The 14,870-nt window shown below is 39.1% G+C and overlaps 1 protein-coding gene across 1 annotated transcript in view; it reads right to left on the bottom strand.

Annotated features, from left to right (window-relative positions):
• ZFAND3 (zinc finger AN1-type containing 3) overlaps positions 1-14,870 on the bottom strand; it is a 250,970-nt gene that overhangs the window by 77,502 nt on the left and 158,598 nt on the right. The window contains exon 4 of the mRNA XM_084623757.1: positions 3,067-3,246. Coding sequence (XP_084479883.1) covers positions 3,067-3,246 — 180 coding nt within the window. The remainder of the gene's footprint in view (positions 1-3,066; positions 3,247-14,870) is intronic.

Here is a 14,870-nt window from a genome sequence, read left to right as displayed (position 1 = left end):
TCAGTAAATTGGCTACGTTTCTAGATCAATATAGGTAAACCAATATAAAAACTGTGTTGACCAGCCTGAAGATGCCAGGGAGAAAAATGCAGTAACACCTGAAAAAGATCTTAAAACTGTTTTTTCCCCCGAAGTTGTAACTGCATCTCGTAAAGGAAACGCAGTGCTTCATGTACCCAAAATATAAGTGACTAAATTAGTCACAAAGCCTTTGCTCTGGGTGTACTACTGTATGTAGACTGTAACCCGCAAAGAACTACCCTCATTCTGCAAGAGAATTATTAATCAGCAAACTGGTCGAACCTGAAACACCGCCTGAAGCACCGCCTTCCAGTGGTCAGGTGACTGTTCTGACCTTGATGTGGGAGGAGATGGAAACCTGCAGTAATCTGGCTCTGTATAGAAGACGCTAGAAATTAAATGTGGTTCTCACGGGAAAAGTAATCAGAGTTACCAAAAAAAAAAAGCAAAGCAAGAGATCGTATTTAAATATCGTCACAAACTGAACTCCTGCAAAATCTAACCCTAGGAACTTCTTCCTAGACCACTCACTGAATATTTAGAGGACAAAAGACACCCTTAAAGACCAAAACAAAACAAAAAAACCAAAAACACCTTTCCCTTCACATAAAATATGAATCTTATCACAGAAGATTTGTACGGTTCTCTTTACTTGTTATATAACATGATGAATAGAGTTTGTTAATTACCAAAATGACTTGCTGCAGTTTTGTTCTATCTGTTTATCCTGCAGACTCAACAACCATGGCAAATGCCCTGATGTGGGACTGATTTAGAAGACATGAAAAGGGAGGAGGGGGCAGAGACTGCAGCCTGAGCAGTTACTGTAAGAGAACACTTCTGAGCACTCCAATCTTTCCACACTTTGATAGGGATTAACTTAATGATCCCATACATTGATTCCTGGTGAATTACTGCAGTTCTATTCAGTACAGCATGCAGCTGTACATCATCATACTGTACTGCAAAATATCAATCTTCTAAGAACACTGCTGTAATGAGAGAGGTGTATGCTTTATAGAGCTAGCTACAAAATAAATAAGTAATGCACAGAAAAAGCCACCTTTAAATTAAAATAAAAAAAGACATTTAAAGTTTGGGTATTCTTCATTATGGGAAAGAACCTTCCACTTTGAGACCATTATCCATCAGAAAAGCTCCATCTGTTGTATAATTATCTCTGATAAATGACACTAGTTTGAGCTTCATTAGGGAGGTGGGGGGAGGGGAAGAGAGAGCTAGCTGGAACTGTAAATAAATCTCACTGTTTTGCACTTAAACTAAAGCCATCCCAGCAGGAAGGTGTAAAAAACAATTTTTATAGGTAATATTTTCAAGTGCTCTCTACTGGCTGTACTGCCTAATATCATTCACTTGGAGCATCCATTGATGAGTGTGTAGCTATTAGAGATGGAAAACACTTTATTTCTTTAATTCCCCTCTCCCCACACCCACACACATTCCTTGTAATCCAACTCAAATCTCAATGAAAACATTTTCACAAAACCTGGCCCAGCAGCATGGAAGAAGTGCCCTGTATCACCAAATGGTAGATCTTGGGTTATGAGTGAGCAGGGGATTGAAGGCCCCAGACCTGAGAAGGCCCAAGGTGTTGTTGAATTCTCTAGGAAAGGTGTTGTAAGAACTGCTTTTACAGCACCCCACAGGGTTTTCCATGGAGAAGCGCTGGACGGAGGGAAGTGATGGGATCGTGGCCGCCAGCAACTGTGTGTGTGAAGGAAAGACAACAATAGTCACGTTGCAAATTAACTCTTATTACAGCAACGGATATCAGAGTGCCTTGGAGTTTAATTAATAGGAAGTGCCCATTTCTGCCTGCCATAGTACTGACAGGGTACCCAAATACTGCATTCGTAGCATAGTACAATCTAATTTTAATTTAAATTTATGTTACAGTTAGTACAAATAAACTGTCACAATCCCATACTTGTATGCAGTGTTGTTGTACCCGGGTTGGTCCCAGGATATGAGAGACACAAGGTGAGCGAGGTAATATCATTTACTGGACCAATCCTTACGGATACATACGGCCTTGTTCAAATCACTCTAACAAAACTGAAACCCAACAAAGGCAATGTATCAAAGCTCCTTCAGCCCTGGCACTTTGAGGCAACTACTATAAAGAACTCCTCCAAGTGTTTAAGAACGCTGGCATCTCCAGAATCTTCCCTACTGAAAAAGAAGTGGAAGAAATATGTTCTCCTTGAAATGTGCATGTGTATCTGCCATTCATTAGATACCAGGGTATTAAGAGCAAGAGCGATTCTTTCCACAGCCCACCTTTCAAAAAAGTAAGACTTCAGTCTGAAGAAAATGAAACTATGAATCACACATTATTTACGAGTGTAACGTATTGTAAAATTTGTAACTCAATATATTACACACAGCATTAACTTATATAGAAATTTAGAATAAATTTTCCTGAAAGAAGGCAGACATTAGCCCAGAGTTTTAGCACGCCACATCTGAACACTTTACCTCTGCCTTTAGATAGGATTCTGGTTTGTAAGAGTTCTGTAGACAAACAGAGAACCGTGACCAGGGAGATGGGGTCAAAGATCATCCCACAGTCAGTTCTGTGAGAGATTCACCACTAGCGTAACAAACCCTATGTTACTGCACATAGCCATTTTAAAAAGGTTTTAAAATAATGATATATGGACCAAATTGTTAAGATTCGGGGTTCTATGCCACAGCATACAATAGTTTACTTGTAGTAATGTAGGGACAGAATTTCATAAAAATGGGTAAAACTGTCTTAGAGTCAATCAAGATCAGCAAGACTAAAGTTCAAATAGCTGTACATCAGTATAAAAATAGTTTCTAAAATCATGGTGGCACCTTTTTTGTTTGTTCATTTTTGATTAAACCCAACAGTTTGAGTTTCACGATTATTTTCTAACTCCCTCCTCCCCAAAAGAGAGGTCATATCTTTCTAGTAAGAGGCAGTAACAAGTGGCACTGAGAAAAGAGCAGATGTTTAGGTTTCCTCTGTTTTCCCCTCCTCAAGGCTCACGCACTTACATTCCTCTTTACTCAGTGAAGTTACATTCAGTTCTGTCGAAAGTTGTTGGCTGGAGTGAACAGTCTGCGTAGTAAGAGAGGTATTGCTGTTGTCACTGTTTGTTTCTCCAGAGAACAAATCTGATTGGCTGTTGCTTGCGCTGGGAGTGGAGTCATCATCTGGCTGCTTCTTTTGGAAATCTATCAAAAACAAGGTTGAGAAAGTGGAATGAGGTAGGAAGGCTACTCACTTCATTTTATGCTTGAAGCAGCAGAATTGAGAGGAAAAAAAGAAAATAGTCCAAAATGCAATGAGTACACGGTCTGGGTTAACATCACTCCAACTGATTCCATGGATATACTGTAGAATAAAATGCTGAAGTAGCCTTAAGGTTTTTGATTTATCCCAGATTTGAAACTTCAGTTTAGAATTTCCTTGTTATTGACAAGTACTGACAGAATGGTTAGCACTACACAAAGAAGACGACAGTCCTTGTTCCAGGGATCTTGGTCTAACAGAGCATCCAAAGTTTACTTGTGTGTTTAACGTCTAACACTTAACATACATGCTGTTGTATAAACAGCTAAAAACTAAGTGAGGAGAAAGTATGCATCTGATGAGGTAAGAACTGGAAGAGATTCCCTGGGTTATCCAATCCAACTATAAGAATATTTACACAATGGTGTTGTGAAAAATGTTTCCCACTGAGACCAGTAAAGTTCCACTAGGGTAGCAATGATGGGAGTGTTAGAGTAGACAGGACTTCTGGTTGTCTGTGAGCACTGTAAGCACAGTATGGTCTAACCCTGTTCTGAGCAGACCTATATAAACATGAGTAAAATGCCTGCAATGGTTGTCTGGCATTTTGTCTATACCAGTGCTCCCCGTCCTTGTTCCCACTAATGGAGCTGAACTGGTGGCAAAAACTGTGGGAAATTTTAGAGACGGTAAGCCAGAGTAAAGCCTACCTGACGGAAATAGGCGTTGCCTCTATATTACTTTCTCTGAACAGTTTATCTAGCCTGCTATTTAAATCTCTCTCCTAAAGGTGTCTAGGGCTACATCTACATTGCGGACTACAGGCGCGTGACATGCAGACCACACCCAAGTGTTGTGCTTTAACTGCCCTGTATGGACACTGCTGGCAAGAATGAAAAGGTACCTAGTTTGTGTTAGCATAGTCCTGTCTGAAAGATGACTATGTTAATGTGAACTAGGTACCCTTTAGCTTGTGTCAGCAGCATCCTCAGAGGTCAGTTAAAGAGCAACACTTTGGTGTGCTCTGCAGTTCACATCCCCATAGTCCTTAATGTGACATGGTGGAGACAAACCCTCAGCCATCTCTTTGGATAATCGCTCCAGGACCTAGACACCACTTAAGTGAGGGATTTAATACCTAACCCTACAATTTTCCTATCACACTGCTGCTGTTTCTAATATTCTCAAATGATGAGTAATCCTCCATCCTCTACACTACTACTTCGCAAACCGTGGCAGACAATCATCATAACCATCCCACTTTATCCGCTTTTTGCAAAGCTATACATAGTCAAGTTCCCTTAAAACAAGAGAAAGCTCCTTATATACTCTATTTATACTGGAGAAAACTCAAATATATAAAAGTAAAAATATAAATGTTTTCCCCCAACTTTTCTTTTGTCATATTTGCTAAATAGCAAAGATAAAATTGTGAGCATAGAAATGCCTCCCTCCCTCTCCACCCTCACCCTCTACCAGAGACTGCAGTGAAGTCATAGTTCTTCACATTTCAACTGTAGCAACAGAATACTGTGAAGAAAAGTTTAGAAAAGTACTGGCAATGCAAACTGTTTGCAGATAAACTTTCACTCTTCCCGCACCAAGTAAAAAACTCAGCTTAATTTTCTCCACAGACATATCTTGTAAATCTTTTATTTTACCTCGCCTTTCCATGTCTTTTCTCTAACATACAATGCTTATGGTATCTAGATTGTAAGCAATTTAGGACAGGTACTATGTCTTTATACAAGTATAAAGCATCTAGCATACTGCTGATGTTAATAAATATGGAAATATTAGCATTAACATTCAGATATACATGACAACCAGCTTATTCCCTGGGCCTCTCAGTCCTTAACCTTTTCCTCCATGTCTCAGACTTGGCTCATTCGCCCCAGCTGTACTCCATCTGTAGATAAGAAGCAGTCGAACAGCCCATGGATTCCTGTGGAGACAGGGCTCTCATCTTTAAAACAGATGAGAACTGGGGAGACCACAGGTCCTTGCAAGCAGTGTTCCAGATCTAGCCAAGCAACTGGGCCACTCATATCAAGGCAAATCATTGCATGTTGAGACCTGTACCCTCCATGGGCTGCTGCATATCTATATGAAAGATGAGAGTTTGCAATCTCCTCCATTTCCTCATACTTTGTTAATACTTGAAACAAATTGCAAGGGACAATTCTCCAAATAAAATAGGGTCTGGGGTCTGCTGCAAGGTTATATTTGCATTTTGATTAATTTCAGGTTGCTTCGCTTTTGGAAGGGTGTGAGGAAAAGGCAGAGAACAATAAATTAAAATGCATATAAAACCTTCCAACTCTCCCCAGATGGTTGCTTCTCACAGCTCCAGGAATTTTCCCGATGCTTATGGCCTTCCACCCACCCATACCATACACCTCCTGCCCTTTTGTGCCCAGGGATTCTCCTAGGACCCCCACCTATGCAGGTTCCTATCCTGGTAGCAGCTCAGCTGTCCACAACAGAGGTGGAGCTGCTGAGGGAGAGAAAAGACAAGACTTGACTAGGTTGGGAAAATGACAGGTGTTTTTAAAAAAGTGTTAGCCAATACACGTCAACATATTGTGACAGACTCAGACCAGTGGGATACAGGAGTCTGGTAGAAGGCAAATATATTGGCCACTGGATGAACAGTTTTCTGTTCCCTGAGTGACCAGAGCAGGGGCTGCCCTAGAGCAATCAGGAACCTGCCAGAACCAATTAAGACAGGAAAGCTAATCAAGACACCTGGAGCCAATTAAGAGCTTTCTAGATTCAAATATGGCAGACCTGGTTTAAAAAGGACCTCCCATCAGTTAGGAGGGGGGCGCGCCAGGAGCAAAGAGTGAGAAGGCATGCTGCTGGAGGAGTGAAGAGTTCAAGCATGATCAGCCTTCAGGAGGAAGATCCTGCAGTGAGGATAAAGAAGGTGTTGGGGAGAAGGCAATGGGAAGTAGCTCAGGGAGTTGTAGCTGTCACGCAGCTGATACAGGGAACATTGTGGACAGCCGCTATCCACAGGGTCCTGGGCTGGAACCCAGTGTAGAGGGTGGGCCCGGGTTCCCCCCCGCATCCGCCAAACTCCTGATCGGACACAGGAGGAGCTGACCTGGTCTGTGAGAAACACCAGAAGGGAAGGTCTAAATTGGAAAGGGATCTGCCCTCTCCCCGGCCCACTAGGTGAGACACAGAGACTGAGGGGATTTTTCTCCGTTTCCCCATGCTGGCCAGTGATGAGGTCAGCTGAGTGGACGGCAGGTTTGAGCCACTAGCAAGAGTGGCCAAACCGAGCGCTGCCGTGAATCTCTGAGGCAAGCAAATCCACCAATAAGCGCAGGACCCACTGAGGCAGAGGACGAACTTTGTCACAATATTTTTAACCACGACTTAGCACCTAGTGCAGACACAGGGCTTACCTGGACTAAGAAAACAGGTAGTGTTTAAAAACATGTTACCTAACACTTTTAATGCCTTTCAAACACTAACTTAAACACAGCTGAACTTTTCTAAAAATTATTAGCTAATTAAGATCACTCCTTAGGTTCTCAGTTAGCCTATCCCTATACATATAGTATCTCCTGCCAGCTAATATATTTTTAAAGGAGTTACCTGTGTCCAGAGTAGCTGCAAAATCATGTTTAAAATCATGCTAGCTAACATTTTCAAACAATCTATATTCCTAATCTAGACAGGGCCCAAGAGTGAGCTGCCAGGGGCATGAAGCTGGATCTTCTGCCGCTGAGCTAGAGAGGAATCAGCCAGGGACTGAGGGGGCTTCTGCCTAGCAAGAAGCAGCTCAGAGAAAAAATTTCACCTGTTGCAACAGCACAGTCTTGAGACATTGGCAGGGATAGCAGTTGTCACAGATGGGTTTTGAAACCCTGGGAATGTCTTGGTCAAATGAGAACTGTTGGCAGCTATGTTTGATGCACTGTGAGCACGGCCCTTGAGCTCCTGGCTGAGTACCAATCTGACGCTTTGCTAGGGAAACTTGGGCACTCATGGTGTACATCCTGCCTGCACTAAATGCTCTCTACCTGCAAATGGAAGGACAGAGTAGAGATTAGATAAAAAATGTTTTAGGACGGATTTATATGCAAAGCACTGCACAACAATTAAGCTGTATTGTACACATCTCGGAAATGGAAGTACCTACAACCCTTGAGCAATGGAACAAAATATATAATGGTTACACTCCATATTCTACAACAGTGATCTGCAAAACCCATTTAAAAAGTCAATTTGAAGTTATAATAATAGAAATTAAGAAAAATATTAACATCCTACAAGTCAAAAATTCTCAGCTGATTTATTCGCTCTCTACAAAACAGGTACAAATATTTTGCTTTTGGGCTGTGCTGCCTACTAAGTTTCATCCACAAAAAGTATTTACAGGTGAATTTTAAAACTTTAAAAATTAATCCATATAATGCAAGTCCTGACAGACCCCTTATGACAATATAACTAACTGTGGCTGTACACTACATCTCCCAAAGCTGTTTATTTGTTCAGCGTGCACACTCAGCAAGGTTGGGGGGTTTTCTGAAAGGCTATTCATTTTTACACCCCACTGATAAACTTTCCTGTTTGAAATTGGGCACAAAAGGTTGACAAAAAATTCATCATTCAGCAATGTCATTCCCCAGAAGCTTAATATTGAAACAGCTGGCAGATTTGAGCAGCCAGACTGCAGCAGAGTCTACTTAACAATTGTACACTTCTAGCCATTGTGGCCCTACGATGTCCTACATTCAGAACTGTATTCTTTATTCATTAGGATCTGCTAGCAGATTTGGCAAACCAATTAGCTCACAAAGAACTCACACTTGCTCCATTTTGTGTGGTAACTGAACATGTCTATTTTTTTGTAATGGTTTCTTCAAAGCAGACAAAAGGAGGCAGGAAAAATGTGGGAATTGCTGCTCCGAAGCAGTTGGAAGAGATTTTAGTTCTTCTAAACCACACTGCTTTTGGAATACAAATTCAACTCAAAAATTGCCAGCAGAAGGTTTTATATAGGTCCTACTGATGACAGACTGGTGCCATCAAAAACCATCACCAAAATGCACAGAATTAAAAATATGCAGGTGGTCTAAAATAGAAACTGGGATTTCCACATGTTAAGTAGTTTGGTGCATGCAATCTTTGCTGTTGGTCCATCTGAATCAAGCAGACTTTGCAGTTAGCTTTTTTTGCAGTGTTTGGTTGATCAAAGAGACAGAGGCTCCATATGGAGCTTTTAAATGTATCACTTAAGCTTTTGGTCAAATGATCTTCTGCAGTAAGACAATTTCTGGGTTCTGCTAGAATGTGAACAGGCTGCACCACAACTTCATTGTGTATCTTCCCTAGACCCCACAGCATTTAAATGAGTTTTCTTACCTTAAAAAGAGTTATAAGTAAATATCTAACAGCAGAACTCCCTAATGTAATCTACATTTCTGATTTTGGTAATAATAGTAGTGTGGTGAAAGCATGGTCTGGAAGACTGAACATTGGACTGAAAACCAGCTATTCATTCCACTCACTCATTATGTTACCATATCCAAGTTGCAATCTTTGATGGCCTGCATCTATCTGTAAAATGGTAACAGAGAAGGAGCCCTTAAATTCTACCATTTTCAAAGATTCTGCTGCTTACTAGAAAGACAGAGGACAGCATTGACAAAGATCTCTTTAAATTTCCTACTTTTTGAAAGTGTGTCCTCTGTATTTATATGCGTCACAAAAAAGTGTCTTAGTGCTCTGAAAATGTCAAATGGTAAACATTAGTTTACTATTTTAGAATCAGTCTTTCAAATGTAAAAGAGCCCTCCCAGACCAGACCATTGTTGATATTAAGATCCAACAGCATCAAAACAGAGTTTGTATATTAGAAAACAAAATACATTAGTAGAGATCCAGCAGCACAAGGGCATTAAATTACTTAACATAGTTGAACAACTGTAGTTTGGACAGAAATCAACAGATACAACTAACAAATAATGAATAACAGAACACAGCTTCAGTACATGTAACTACAGCTAATTACTGAAAATTGTACTGGTAATAAAGATAGTTTAAGCTACGATGCAAGATCCATTTTTTCATACACTTAGCATTTTTAATGCTGATGTGAACAATGTATACATTAAAAAACATGAAATGTTTCATATTAAGTGTAGTGCTCCAATTTTTAATTGTGCAGCTGCAAATATTAATGACAAACTGAATTAGTCTTGTTAGTGTGTGTAAATATATTCTATATATTTTATTGGATTGCATTTGGTTTCTTTGAATCAGAGCTTCAGTTAATGCAGATAATTTATGGATCACCTCGATCTCACTCATACATCCCAAAAACGGGCAGTAAATTCAGAAATGTTGAGTTTATCTGAAGTTAGTTAAGCCCAAGCTGCTAGCAAAACAGTTAGGTGGATGCTGCCAATTCTGAAAGAGTTTTTATGGGCTGTCAAGTGATTAAAACAATTAATCGTAATTAATCGCACTGTTAAACAATAATAGAATACTATGTTTTTAAACATTTTTGGATGTTTTCTATGTTTTCAAATATATTGATTTCAATTACAACACAGAATACAATGTGTACAGTGCTCACTTTATATTCATTTTTTATTACAAATATCTGCACTGTAAAGAAGAAACAGTATTTTTCAATTCACCTAATACAAGTACTGCAGTGCAATCTCAATCATGAAAATTGAACTTACAAATGTAGAATTAGGTACAAAAAAAGTGCATTCAAAAACAAAACAATGTAAAACTTTAGAGTCCAAGTCCACTCAGTTCTACTTCTCGTTCAGCCAATGGCTCAGACAAACAAGTTTGTTTACATTTTCAGGAGATAATGCTGCCCACTTCTTGTTTACAATGTCACCTGAAAGTGAGAACAGGCATTCGCATGGCACTGTCGTAGCCAGCATCGCACAATATTTACGTGCCAGATGTGCTAAAGATTCATATGTCCCTTCATGCTTCAACCACCATTCCAGAGGACATGCATCCATGCTGAGGACAGTTTCTGCTTGACAACTATCCAAAGCAGAGCAGACAGACATATGTTCATATTCATCATCTCAGTCAGATGACACCTGCAGAAGGTTGATTTTCTTTTTTGGTGGTTCAGGTTCTTTAGTTTCTGCATCAGAGTGTTGCTCTTTTAAGACTTTTGAAAGCATGCTCCACACCTCATCTCTCTCAGATTTTGGAAGGCACTTCAGATTCTTAAATCTTGATTCGAGTGCTGTAGTGATCTTTAGAAATCTCACATTGGTACCGTCTTTTCATTTTGTCAAATCTGCAGTGAAGTGTTCTTAAAAAGAACAACATGTGCTGGGTCATCATCTGAGATTGCTATAATATGAAATATATGGCAGAATGTGGGTAAAACAAAGCAGGAGACATACAATTCTCCCCCAAGGAGTTCAGTCACTAAATAATTAACGAGTTTTTTTTTTTAAATGAACATCATCAGCATGGAAGCATTTCCTCTGGAATGGTGGCCGAAGCATGAAGGGGCATACGAACGCTTAGCACATCTTGAACATAAATACCTTGCAATGCCGGCTACAAAAGTGCCATGCAAATGCCTGTTCTCACTCAACATTGTAACTAAAAAGCGGGAAATATTATCTCCTGTAAATGTAAAGAAACTGGTTTCTCTTAGCGATTAGCTGATCAAGAAGTAGGACTGAGTGGATTTGTAGACTCTAAAAAGTTTTACATTGTTTTGTTTTTGAGTTCAATTATGTAACAAAAAAAAAATCTACATTTGTAAGCTGCACTTTCACGATAAAGAGATTGTACTACAGTACTTGTATGAGATGAACTGAAAAATACCATTTCTTGTTTATCATTTTTACAGCGCAACTATTTGTAATAAAAAATAATAATATAAAGTGAGCACTGTACACTTTGTATTCTGTATTGTAATTGCAATCAGTATATTTAAAACTGTAGAAAAACATCCAAAAATATTTAATAAATTTCAATTGGTATTCTACTGTTTAACAGTGTGATTAAACCTGTGATTAATTGCAATTAATTTTTTTAACCATGATTAATTTTTTTCAGTTAATTGCATGAGTTAACTGTGATTAATCAACAGCCTAGTTTTTATTCTTTTGATTAAAATCTCAGTAAAATTCTATATGATGATACGCTCAGTTAATAGCTTTAACAAGACAAAGCCAGACTAAGAGCTGGTGAGAACCAAGTGGTCTGTTATCATTTAAAAAACTTTATTTAAATAAAAATGGTCTGCATACAGAAGACTTTTCTTTGCTCCCCATTCATTGTTGCTTTCCCTATGCTGAAAAGTGAGAACTATATGCGAAATAATGCATGACTAAAAATCTACCTTATTACACTGATACTTCTGTAGTCTCCAGTATCCTATATTGAAATGTTATTTTGTAACTTTCTACAGAAGTACCCTGGTGAGTTTCAACTAGTACTTAGAGGTATACAAGGAAGATAGTAGGTCAGTATCAGAGTAATGAATTATTTTTTGTCAAGATCCAAATTTCTTGGTCAACGTATAGTCAAGGTCCAGACTCCAGAGAAAAAAATATAAAAACAACAACAATAATGATGATGATAATAAGAAGTAGTAAATAACAAGATTTTGTGGTCTGTTCAAAAGCATCTGACACTCCAGATTTGGCCCACAGTCTGCCCCATACTAGGTTCTCTTTCCCCAGCAGTAAGACTTTATGCACTGGCCCTCCTCCCTACAGAGTACACTTCAAAGTGCAGGATTCTACTGGCATCAGTTTAAATGTGCATACTCCTCACTCTCTCTTTTCCTCCCCCACAAACTAAAGACTTTCTGCCTGAAGGAGTAAAAGGAAATTATCCAAGAGAGATGCATAAAGTGCAACTTGTGGGCCAGGTCCCGGTCACAAAATTCTACCATACAGCATGCAGCTGCCTTCATCTTTAACAAATGCTGCTGGCAGAAACTTCCTGTCTTCTTTACAGCCAACAGCTGCCAACCCCCAAACAGGATAAACTGACAAGATTTTGGAAACTAACTGTATTTTTAAGGGTTGTTCCCTATATGATGTTACAGTAGCACAATTAGGTTAGCGGGGAGAGAAGTCTAAATGCAGCCTTATCTTGTGTCAGCTGTTTAATAATCTGAGAATGTCAAAGGAAGGGAAAATTTCTTGATATCTCAGGTTACTTAAGTATTTACATGCAACAGGATCACACACACACACCATATGGAACAACCTATATATATATATATAAGCAATCAGTTAGAATTACTAATTTTCTTCATGTTGAGGATGATAAAAAAAAAAAGGATATTACCTCACCCATCTTGTCTCTCTAATTTTCTTCAGTTAATCTAACTCAGAACATTTATTTCCAGACAGCAGAGATTCAGTTATTAGTTTAGATCCTCCATGGAGAGAATGAACTAGACTCCAGCCTTAAAACAGGTTGTTCAGGAGTCAGAATTCTCCTTCTTCCCATTCATCATCAAGTCAAAACAAGCATGAGCATGGCTTCATGTTCTAGTCCTCCAAGTGAGAAAGACACACCACACAGCCTCCAACTGTGATTTGAAGACTACCAAACCAGTGTAATCATCTCTCTCTAATCCCAGTGTACAGAGATAAGGTAAAGGGAAAACATTTAGTGTACCTTCCAACTTCCCCATTTGATCCTCAAACACTAGGACTAAGGGAAAGATTTAATATGAACTGTTCAGTGGCCTTAGAAATACTATGCAAGTACTTCAAATTCTTTGACATCCCACCATAAGACAACAGTTGTCTCAGTTCCAGCATTCAGTTCAGTCAAGCATTTCAGATAAAATACATTACATATTGCAGCACAGTATCTTAAGGCCTCACCTCCTTGTTATTTATGAAAGTGGCTGTAATTTCTGTAATTTGCTACACTTATGTAAAACTATGTAGGATCATTTGGTTCCTGGTACATTACCTGCTAGTCAGATGAACTTTGCGCACTTATGCCTAACACTACAAACAATATCGATATATCTATCATATAGAGGGAGAATTCTGAAAAAAGAGTTGTGTCTACATTTTATAATATAAATGAATTTATACAAGTCAGTGTCTTTACCTGTTACCATATAATGAACCGAGAGCAGCAGAGCTGAGACCAAAAGGCCATGAATTTAAGCACTATCTTTTGCGTGCTTTGAGAGTAAAAGTTAGAGGTTTCTGATATCTGATATTATTATAAGTATTGATCTTGTAACCAGCAGGGTGGTGTGTTCAAACAGATGAAATGCATTATGAGAAGTATTAGTGTTACCAAAACTGAATATTTGAATCAGCCAAGTTAAATTCCTAACCAAAAGTCTTACAAGTAATTAATTAATCTGGTTTATTGCTGAAATTACACTGTCCTTTGATTTTTCATTCCTACAGCAACTAGAGGTTTGAGGTGTAAACTAGCAAAAAAAGTTATTTGGAGAACATTTGCTTCTTATGCAGCATTTTTTGTGCAGAGCACACAGTTTTCCCTGCAAGAGTACCTTGTTCTTTTACAGAGCATAAATTAACGTGGTAGCATTACAGCAAATGTCTAACAATCCATTAGCACCACAATAACATGCACAAGAGACTTTACCTTATTCTAGTCTAATCAGAAAATGGTTAATGTCGAAAAGAATGCATATGTTTAAAGTACTGTACGAGAAGGAATATGATTATTATGACATTAAATTGCTACACTGTACTGTTTATTTTAAATTATTCTATCATTTCATTTTTTTCTTTAAGTGCCTGGCAAAACAGTTAATACTCCTACCTCAGATTAGTCAGGGTTTTGCTCCAAGTTATGAAATATCAAAATAAACTATTTATTGAACTTTTCTGCTTCACTGCATATTAAAAGCATCTCAAGTGCCATTCATATTTGACTGCATTTAGGACAATAAGCTACGTTCCAATCTTCCACTTTCACTTATGTGCCCTAAATACACATTTGAATAAAACCACAGCCTCTGACCCTGGAAAGACAACTGGACTCCACACTGGATGATGACAGGTTTCAGAGTGGTAGCCACGTTAGTCTGTATCATCAAAAAGAACGAGGAGTACTTGTGGCACTTTAGAGACTAACAAATTTATTTGGGCATAAGCTTTCGTGGGCTAAAACCCACTTCACCCACGAAAGCTTATGCCCAAATAAATCTGTTAGTCTCTAAGGTGCCACAGGTAGTCCTTGTTCTTTTTGCTGGATTATGAGTATTTTTATACTATTCAAAAGGATGTGCTAGGCAGCTTACAGGTAAACAGACGAAGAGCCTACCCTGAGGGGTTTATAATGTAGAATTTAGACAATTATTTGTATTACAGGATCAGGGCCCCTGTAGTGGGGCAGCTGCCCCACTCCCACAGAACAGGGGTTAAAAGCAGCCCAGGAGCAGGGCTGTGGCTAGGAAAAGCAGTGAACATCTGAGTGAGTAGCTGACCACAGGTGTAGCCAGCTTAATTAGGGCCCAGATGGCCCTTGTAAGAGGGCTGGGGGCAAGGAGTTGGAAGAGTCTTACTCTCTAGCCCTGGAGTGGGAAGGGCTA

Source organism: Lepidochelys olivacea (genome assembly GCF_965140295.1).
Source record: "Lepidochelys olivacea isolate rLepOli2 genome assembly, chromosome: 3".
Classification (NCBI taxonomy): Eukaryota; Metazoa; Chordata; order Testudines; family Cheloniidae; genus Lepidochelys; species Lepidochelys olivacea.
The sequence above is the reverse complement of the archived record's forward strand: the minus strand, read 5'-3'. Positions and strand labels throughout refer to the sequence as shown.